The sequence below is a fragment of the Sinocyclocheilus anshuiensis genome, unplaced genomic scaffold, assembly GCF_001515605.1.
Source record: "Sinocyclocheilus anshuiensis isolate Anshui unplaced genomic scaffold, SAMN03320099.WGS_v1.1 scaffold1604, whole genome shotgun sequence".
In the NCBI taxonomy this organism is placed as follows: domain Eukaryota; kingdom Metazoa; phylum Chordata; class Actinopteri; order Cypriniformes; family Cyprinidae; genus Sinocyclocheilus; species Sinocyclocheilus anshuiensis.
Genome location: NW_015555841.1, coordinates 688,641 through 698,683, shown reverse-complemented (window position 1 = coordinate 698,683; position 10,043 = coordinate 688,641). Strand labels below are relative to the sequence as shown.

At 37.5% G+C, this 10,043-nt stretch overlaps 1 protein-coding gene across 2 annotated transcripts in view; it reads left to right on the top strand.

Moving 5' to 3' along the window:
- Window positions 1–10,043, top strand: part of LOC107675511 (pappalysin-1-like) — a 149,874-nt gene that overhangs the window by 18,628 nt on the left and 121,203 nt on the right. For both annotated transcript variants that reach the window (XM_016469895.1, XM_016469896.1), the window contains 3 exons: window positions 2,136–2,429; window positions 3,196–3,388; window positions 5,105–5,226. In XM_016469895.1, coding sequence (XP_016325381.1) covers window positions 2,136–2,429; window positions 3,196–3,388; window positions 5,105–5,226 — 609 coding nt within the window. The remainder of the gene's footprint in view (window positions 1–2,135; window positions 2,430–3,195; window positions 3,389–5,104; window positions 5,227–10,043) is intronic.

Genomic DNA, 10,043 nt, shown 5'->3' with positions numbered 1-10,043 from the left:
ATAATCACTTTTCCATTACATACAAAACTGAACTATTTTAATAGCTGAAACAGTAGTATAAGCTTTTTTGGGAAAAGTGGAAAAAAGATGGGCTAGGGCCTACCTATGTATTTTACCATTTTGTTGAGTTTAAAACGTGTGACACATTCGTTCTGCTCTCACTGATCAATCCCCCACCCCCCAAAAAAAAAACCCTCTGTGTGTACCCTCAAAAGAAATCCTGCAGGCGCCCCTGGTCCGAGTTGAATGTGCTTTTTGAGTACTCTGCTTGAAGGAGATGAAAACATTATGCATCTGAAGCTGTAATTAAATCGTATCTCAACTGTAAATCAGTTGCTATTTCGTTGTCTACAACATGAAAGAAAGCCATTATAACATGTACATGAAAAATGTAGAAACACTGGACACAACTATGGGGCACCATTGTGCAGCAGCAAGCATCACAACAAAAAAGGAACCTCAAGGTTGATCTAGGAAGATGTGTGCAAATGTATAGGGCCCCATTCCAATATTTTGCCTGGGGCCCCCAATTCAGTAAACCTGCCCCTGCTTACTCTGTCACACTGTACCTTTACCTTCTTTCTGTGGTTCCTATTCTCAAGACCCCTGCTTATTTTCTTAATGAAAGCATAACTGATACAATGAAATTAAATGTACGGAAAGGGATATGACCAAAATTACAATACATTTCCGTTGCATTTACTCTGCAAGACATAGTGTGCAATTTTTGGACACGTATACATTTTTTTTTTTTGTCCTGGCTGATTACAATTTCTTGAGCAAGAGTACTAGTTTGTACTAGTTTTTAAAAGTATTGAATTAGAACATGTCCACACTAAAATTGATTAAATAGGTGACTTGAAATTGAAAAAAAGTTTTTTTTTTCTGTTTATTAGCATTCAATGAGGTCTGATCTGTACCAGATGCCAGTGAAAAATTGCATATGGTTGACAGTTTAGCTTTCATTCCACTAATTCTTATTAAAAAATAAAAGAGCTTGGGAAACGATACTCTTCTTTTTCTTAAATGCTTTTGTATTGCAGAGTCATTTGCATAAAAAGATCAATCTTTCTTTTATTATGTATTCCAAGTAATATCAATCAAACTGCCGTTGGGTTGTTTTGATTAAGTAATAATAACCTAAAAAAAAACAGGTAACTTACAAAATTAAAGTTCAGTGTAAGTATGTTTTTTTATGTATATTAAAAGTTTGTTTTAAAAAAAAAAGCAGATAACTCCAACAGTAATTTTTTGGTAAAAGCAGATAACTGCACATTTCATGTTTCAGAGTTAAACAAAAACACTCGGTTAATATTTGTAATCTCCTCAGTTGACAATGTAGACCCCTGACAAACTTTGTTGTTCTGATTACACGCAATACAGGGAGCTTTTCCCTCATGTAATGTGTTGCTTTAGCAAGGTTCTTTGAAAAAGTTTCAGCTTTTATTTTCCTTTTACGCCCCGAAGAAGATATCACGTACGGGTTCATCAAGTTCGTCGAAATTATCCATCCTCGATCACTTTTAGTCGGCATTGACAAAACTCCTCTCAGCTTGTGCATCTTTTCAAAGAGACTAGCAGCCTTTCAACTGACCTGAATACTGTGCGCTGATTCGCTAAAAAAGACTTATCGGCTTCTGTTCACAAACAACAAGGGCGCTTGTCGGCTTCTGCAGTAAAACGTGAACTCGCGATGCCTTGATAGCAGACAATACCGGTGTAGTGCCGAATTCTGACCCCTGCCAGATTATTACCCCCCTAGTATTGGAAGTTTTAGAGTTAGGTGTGGGGGAGGGGTTAGGATTAGGGTTGGGGTTAGGATTAGGATTAGGCAATCAGGTAGCGATTTCAACGAGGGGGGTAATAATTTGGCAGGTAGTCGAAAATGGGCACAACACCGGCTTTTGTGACAAAACATGTTTAGGGTTCAGAACGTGCTTGATGTGGAGAATAACGCATGGCAGTCAGCTATTTTTTTTTTACGTGGTGTTTATCGTTTTTGCAAATGAACTCTTCTTTTTCAAACTGCATAGTATAACCGACTTATCTACAACAAGTGATAAGAAACAATACTGAATATTCAAGAACAAGCACATTAAGGTTAACACTGTGTACTTTTCCTCGCCTCTTCTTAGGTGGCATAGTTCTGAATCCATCTTTCTATGGTACATTTGGCCACACTCATACCATGATCCACGAGATTGGTCACAGTCTTGGACTGTACCATGTGTTCAGGGGCATCTCGGAGATTGAATCCTGCAACGATGCATGTTTAGAGACTGAGCCTTCGCTGGAAACTGGAGATCTGTGTGCCGACACCAATCCCACACCGAAATACAAGTACTGCAGGGACCCTGAGTCTGGCAACGAAACGTGTGGCAACCGCAATTTTGTTCACACGCCCTTCAATAATTACATGAGTTATGCAGGTAAAAACATATCTATGGAAACTCTCCTATTTAATCTTGATTGGAAAAAACAGTAACACTATTTAGGGACCAGTTCTTGCTATTAACTAGTTGCTTATTAGCATGCATATTACTGGCATGTTGGCTACTTATTAGTGCTTATTAAGCACATATTAATGATTTATTTTGCATGACCATATTTTGGATCCCTTAATTCTATATGCCATACCTAAACTTAACAACTACCATACTAATTATAAATAGGCAGCAAATTAGGATTTTATTGATGCAAAGTCGTAATTAGTAGTTAATTAATAGTGAGAATTGTTCCCAAAACTAAAATGTGACTGAAAAGACATAAAAAAAATCATATATGCCTTGATGTTTCTTTGTTTTCTTAACACATAGCATGCTTCATTTTATCTCACATTGACTCTTTGCTAATTAAGGGTCTGTATAAAAATTAGTATGGTTTATTTCGCTTTGTTTAGATTATAACCATTCTACAATTATAATTGATATTATGATTATGATAGACTGTCACATTTTAAATTATAGAACACTTGGAAATTTGAATGCATTTTCAACGTCATTCAACATTAATTATTTTTTTTTTTGCAGTAGCTGTTACTCATGTCACCTCAAATTACCAATTGTCAAAAGTTAAAACCATTGATTGATTTTTATATTGGTCTTTGACATTTTTTAACAGGAATGCCTTTTCATTTGCTATGGATCTATCAGGAACTAGGCCAAATAACTGTACTTTCACTAAATTTTTCCGCAGATGATGACTGCACTGATTCCTTTACACTTAACCAGGTAGCTCGCATGCACTGCTACTTGGACCTCATCTACCAGACCTGGCAACCTGACTACCGGCCCCCTCCAGTCCCCATGTCACCCCAAGTGGTAGAACAGGGACAAGACTCCATTACTGTGGAGTGGTTTCCGCCCATCTCTGGCCACTTCTATGACAGGTGAACTCAGGTTTCAATGGAATAGCACGTACCATGGGGACTATTTTTACAAATATATGTGGTAAAATACACATGAGCATTTGGACAGATGCAATCTGATATATGAAATGTCATGGAATATAAATGCGGATGTACTCTAGGCAGAGGGGAGACATGTCTAAGCGTGTTCTGTTTAGTAAATATTGAAACATATAAAGTCAGAGATATTTTGTAGTCATTTTTTTTTAATACAGTGAGAGGATAGACTGGAGGAAGTGCAAAACAACTGATAATTCTCAGTGTCTGCCAAATCACTAACACATGGTGTCAATTAATGGTGCACCGGCTGCGTCGCAGATACAGTGGAATTATTCACATTGCCTTCCAAAATCATCTTGTTGGCTGTAGAATATCCACATTTTATGACTCAGACCTGTGGAACGTTGTCAGGTTGAGTCTCTTTGTTATTTTGCATCGGTTTTTATTGAGCTGAATGCAGTCTGAGATATTTATTTGTGGGCCTGCAGACAGTCCGCGAGGGACCATTATGTGAGAGACAGGTCGAATTCACTGAGACAAGCGGCAGGGGAATCCCCTTAGAAGGAGCATGTTGAGACATGTTGCTCTCAAACTCCCCTCTTGGACCATGTGACATTGTTTACTGTATACCCATATAACATTCTAACACCAGAGTCTGGCTGCTTAAACAGCAACAAGATTTGTCATTGCCCTCTGGCAAAAGTGCTTAATGAGTCATTGGAGCTGATAAGGGAATTCTCACTCAAGAGCAGTCTTGGTAGTAATGTTTTTAAATAGTGTGACAGAAATATAACTATTTTCAACAGTGTACAGTAGTTTTTCCTATAACAGCCTATGTTTTCCTACAAGTAGTGGTGTAGTACAAGTATTATTTTCAAGGATTATAAATTACATTTAGTGTAAAATTTTAAATAAATAAATAAATAAATGAATTAATTAATGAATAAATAAATAAATAAATATCAGTTCCTATTAAAAAGTAGATACTGCCAAGTACCAACAAAACATTACATTCAGTTATTTTATTTTAAATATGGAAATATTTTATTATATACTGTTATTGTTTGATTATATAATTTTAACCGTGTTTCTAGCACATAGAATAAGGATTTCAATAGAAATACTTAATATAATATTATTTATTTATTTGATACAATTGAATCTTAACAATTAAATTTACACTAAATGAGTAATAACCATTGAAAATAATACGTTTGTACTACACCACTAATTGTTGACAAAAGTAGGCTATTGTAGGAAAAACTACTCTACAATACACAGTTGAAAACAGTTGTTTCTGGGAAAGAATAAAACATGATGAAATTATGTAGTCAAACAACTACAGTATATACTAAAAATATTTTCATATTTAAAATAAAATAATTCAATGTAATGTTTTTTGTTAGTGAATCTACATTTTTATATAAGACACTATAAAATTGCTCAAGCGCAGTTTTTTTGAGTTTTTGATTTTGTTTGGTCTTTACAAATGTAACCTGTCTACATTAAACTAAGTGAACTCAATACTATCAACACTTTCTATTTTTGGTATATTTAATGATTTCGTCCACTCTGGTATGCTTATTTTTTTTTTATTGTAAAAAAAAAAGCCCTATATTGGCGATTCCCATCTAACTTCCGTAATTTCTAATTTTCCGTATCTAAGTTGTATTTTGTCTATCTCTGTTGGTTTCCTAGAGAAGTGGGATCAGTATGTGATAAATGTGCAGAAGGTTGCGTCCTCCTGCAGTACGCCTCCAATTCTTCGTCCCCGCGTCCCTGCTCCCCGTCTGGCCACTGGAGCCCCAGAGAAGCAGAGGGTGAGTTTTTTCATACCTCCACCATCACATCATTTCTTGCTTGCCTTTGGCTAGTCTTGCACCCAGTCAATGCTTCTTTAGAGAATCGACGTACCGACTGCATCACAATCTAATACGTGTGTTGTGTCTAAGATGCAAGTGCCAAAAGTGCCTGCAAATTACACATTTTTCAACTATCCAGATATAGAGAATTTGTCATAGAGGTGATTAACTCGTCTACTGTCTGCATTCTGGATAAGTGTGATTTAGACTCAAGCAAAAGCCTTGAGAAAATATTTGTGGTCTGTGCATGTCCCCGGACAGACGCTTGTGTGAATTTCTGGTCCAGCATTCGTAATACTGACTGTCTGACTGTCTCTGCAACCAGAATAGAAAACCTCAATGTCTCTGGCCCATTGAAACTCATTACAAATAGGCCCGTTCGTCTCAGCGGGATGCTTGCTTAGCAGAGCCATACGAGTGTGCAGGCTCTCCTGGTCAGAGGCATGCGGTTGCCAAAGTCTCTTGAGTTCATGACGGCAGCATCCCAAAGGAAATGTTTGTTGTCTGTTGCCATGACGAATTTGCATCCCAAGAGTAAAATTCTCATTTCATATTCTCCTGGTATAGTAGGCTATCTAAACATGTAGATCTACTTCAAGTCACATTTTAAATTCTTGTGCTTTTGTACATAGAAAAATGTGGAAATATTGGGATTTTTTTTTTCAAAGCGTACATTCTATGTAAACAATTCATAAAGCAATTTTGTAAAGCAATGGTTTATACAAACAAATGACACCAGAATTTGTTGTGCTCATGTTTTATAAATTACATCCAATTACTGTTTTCAGACAGGTCTCTCAAACATTATAGTCCTGCCCTAAATTTACGTCACTGAGTCACTTTGTTGATGAAAGTCTTTGTTGATCGACGCCTTCCCTGCCTGGGATTTTTTTTAAAGTTGCCAGCCACTGCCAGCATTTTTTTGCATTTATGTTTGATGATCGCATTACTTCACATGTGCAACTGCTTACATACACGATCGTTTGTTTCTGCTTCTTCTTCACCATGTTTTGATCCAGACATTCAATAATCTTTCAGAAGATGTGCAATAGCGCCTCCTACCGTATAATAGTGAAAACAAGGAAAGCCAGAAAATTCCAGTCAGTGGCAGGGAAGTGTTGTCTCTTAAATTACAGAAAATTCTGTCAATAGCGGGGGAAAGCATTAAAGTGTAAAGCAGACTTAATTTCTTCTCTTTTTTTGCTGCCATTTATGTCCCTCTTCAGGATAGTAACTAGTGAGATATTTGAGACTATGTGTGTTCTTGTGGCGCATCAGTGACTCCAAAATGATTAGTCACATGACATTGACAGCTCAGGTGATTGGTCCAAAAACAACTCTCCGTGTCTCTGTGCAAATATGTATATATGGCTTTCTCCAGGTAAGATAGAGCTCCTTGAAACAGAGCAATGTTCTGAGTGTTTCACTTTTTGGTGAAATCAACCTACAGTTTATAGATGACTTGGTAATTTACAGTGCCCTTGTCAAGAGTAGTAAAGAATGATTTTATGTATGCATATTTTAAATGAATACTCGCCTTGTCAGGACATTGTGACCCTGGCTTCTCACACTGATTTTGTCAAAGCATCCAGTCTCTCTTGCAACAATACTGTATTTTTGGATGAATTAATGAATCCTTAAAATGTTCTTTTTTTATCTACTTCATTTATTTATTTAGCCTTTCAGTATGCCATATATGTTCTCAGTGTAACTGTGAATAGGAAAGTGAACAGTTAGCTGGTGGTGGGATTTTTTCCCCCTTTATAAATAGTCTACACAGCTGTGCTGCTCCAGAATTTGCAGACAGCTGCTTTATTAATTATTGTGTGTGAGTGTGGCTGGCATAAAATAGCATTGTGTCAGAATGCTCTTACTCTTCAAATCAAAGCTTTTTGGGTTCTTGTGGGATTTTTGGCCCATGTGACTTATGGCATATATGTTTTTGTGGTCAAGGCTGTTTTGGAAGCATTATGCTCGTTGGTGCCATTTGGGAAACGTTGCATTTCCTCGCTATTAAAAGGCTTCTCACGGTCAGGACGCAGGTCCGTTCATGCCTTTTTGGTGAGATGGTTTCTTGCAGTTTTGATTTATGCGTCTAGCAGACTCATTATCAATTGGAGCAGTGTTTCCTCTTCAAAGACCTTCTTTTATGATAATGAACTCACACAGACAGTGATGGATATGGGTCAGAGATGGCTGTTAACCTTATTATCAGAGAGCGCTTCACTTCAGAACCCATCATTTTCACTAAATGTTCTACAGTTGGAGACAGGCCATTCATAATTTCCTTGATATGGCATTCTCTGTTCAGGCAGCACACACACACTCTTAAAAATAAACATACGCGCTCTCTCAAATAAACATTAATACATGCCGTACTCTGCACTTGTTGCAGTGTTACGGTGACATGTCTGGGCTTGCCACTGTTCCAGCGTGTAAATGGCTCTCTGTTTTCCCTCTTGGAATGATGTCCTGTTAATCAGTTAGTCCCCTCAACGCACCCCTCTTCTGCTAGTATTCATCCTGCGTGACGTGCCCCAAAGACCCCAGCACAGCTGCTTGTCGATCTGTTTGTTTGTGCTTCTCAGCCAGGGATGGCGTTTCAGCATCCGCCCTTTTCTGCCGCGTCTTCCCGATGGCATTGCCACTCCACCTGCCGGCCGTGGAGTTCACAGGGTTTGTAGCTCATGTCCTCAAGACACTCCTGCTGTTCGTATTCTCAGCCTACATGAGTCGGAGTACCTCTCTCATAAATCTTTACAGCCAGGAGAATTATAGTAGAAGGAGAAAAAAAGCACAAGGGAAAGTTAGACGGGGGAAAACAACTGCAGATTGGGGAAACCATACAACCCACTCTTGGCACTTGAGGCCACAGAAAATCACACATGCATAACAACAGACTGAAGGGTTGGTTTGGCTGATTAGAGATTGAATAGTGAAAGGAACAGCTCAAAAGCTTCATCTTTCAGTGACTAAGGGTGTATTCACACCAGGAAAGTCCGCTAGTTCACTTGCTTTGGTCCGGACCAAATACAATGTTGATTTTTTTTTTGTTTGGTGCGGTTCACTTTCACACTGCCCTTTTTGCAAGTTAACCAGAAAATGTAAAAAAAATCACACGTGTGCTTAAGGTCATCCATTCATTGGTTCATCCATTCAACCGTACCAGAGTTCATTTGGAAGTGGACCGAGACCACGTCTTCAGCTGGGTCTCGGTACGGTTGTGTGGTCCGCATCAGAGTGCGATTGCTGTATTCACACCTGCCCAAAAGATCTGCACCAAAGGGGGAAATTAACTTGAGTTCGATTCAATCGAACCAAACAAGACAGGTGTGAATACACCCTAAATACCTATCTGTGTCTGGTAAATCTGCATTATGGAGCAGTTTGACCAGATGTTAAGGTGTGTTTTAATCATGGCTCAGAGTACAAAGAGGTTGTGCTTCTTCTTAATGCTTGTGCTCCAATTTGTACCCAGTATATACTTCTATTATCTTCATCTCCATTTCGTCGACATGGCACATGACATTGTCTGCTCACTCTATCCATGTGCATCCCGATTTTTGTAGGTGTGTGGACTTGCATGTGCATGTGCAGCTGGTTGAACACTCAAATATGAGCATTCACTTTGCAGTGTGCATGCTTCAAACTTGTCCAGCCATGTTTACGGTCAATGCTTGTGGTCAGGCTTGCATGCTCAAATTTGCGGAAGATAGAGCAAAACGTAAAAAAAAAAAAGAGTATACCCAGGTCTTAAACCTTGTAAAGTATTATCTGAGTAAATTCATTGCCTCTATCACAGTGGCAATGAGGGAGAAATAGATGCAAAGTACAGGTAAAAAGTCATGCTGGCATGATTGGCTTATTACTCTGACAATGGAATAATGTCCACCTATCAAGTTTGCAATCGGTTTGCAAATTCAAATAAAATGCACTGCAAGGAGTGCATGAACACAAATAAATTAACAGTAACTTAGTAGTGACAATTAGTATTTCACCCCACAGTTAAATTACTGTAAACCTAACTATAGTAGTTTACCCATTGATGGGTAGTAACTGATTACATGTAATCTGGATTGTGTAATCAAATTCCAAAAATGAAGTAATTGTACACAATTTCAAGTTATTTTTTATTTACATGTAATACAGGGATTCCCAAACTTTTTTCTGAACCCCTTTCACCTATATATTTTCTTGAAATCTCCATGGGATTTTAAGGTAATAAGTTTGCATGTTCACAGTTCTCTGACACTGGTTAATGGTCAAATGATATACAGTAAACAAACAAAATACTTAATATTTCTTAGTAAGTGTTTTATTTTGATTGTTGTTATTTTATTATTATTATTATTATTTTTTAATTGACATTTTTTATGATTTAGGTAATTATTAGCTTTTCATTAAACTCATGAGCCCCCGCAGTTCCTTCACAAACCCCGGTTTAGTGGGAAACTTTGACGTAATGTAATGTTAATAATAAAATATGTTTTTTCTCTTTGTATTTTTGCATCAATAAAGTAAATTTAAAGCAAAAAGGTAAACAAGTGTATTAGCATGGTGCAAACAACACCAAGGTTGTAGGTTCAATTCCTAGGGAATGCATGAAAAGATGAAATGTATACCTTGAATGCATTTGTGTAAGACCATCTGCCAAATGTTTGCTGATTAATTTTTTTGGAGCTCGACAGTATAAATCACCTCCTTTCACTGCATGAAAAAAAAGGCCTTATTCACTAATAATTTTGGACAATCTGCATATTTATCATGATATACTG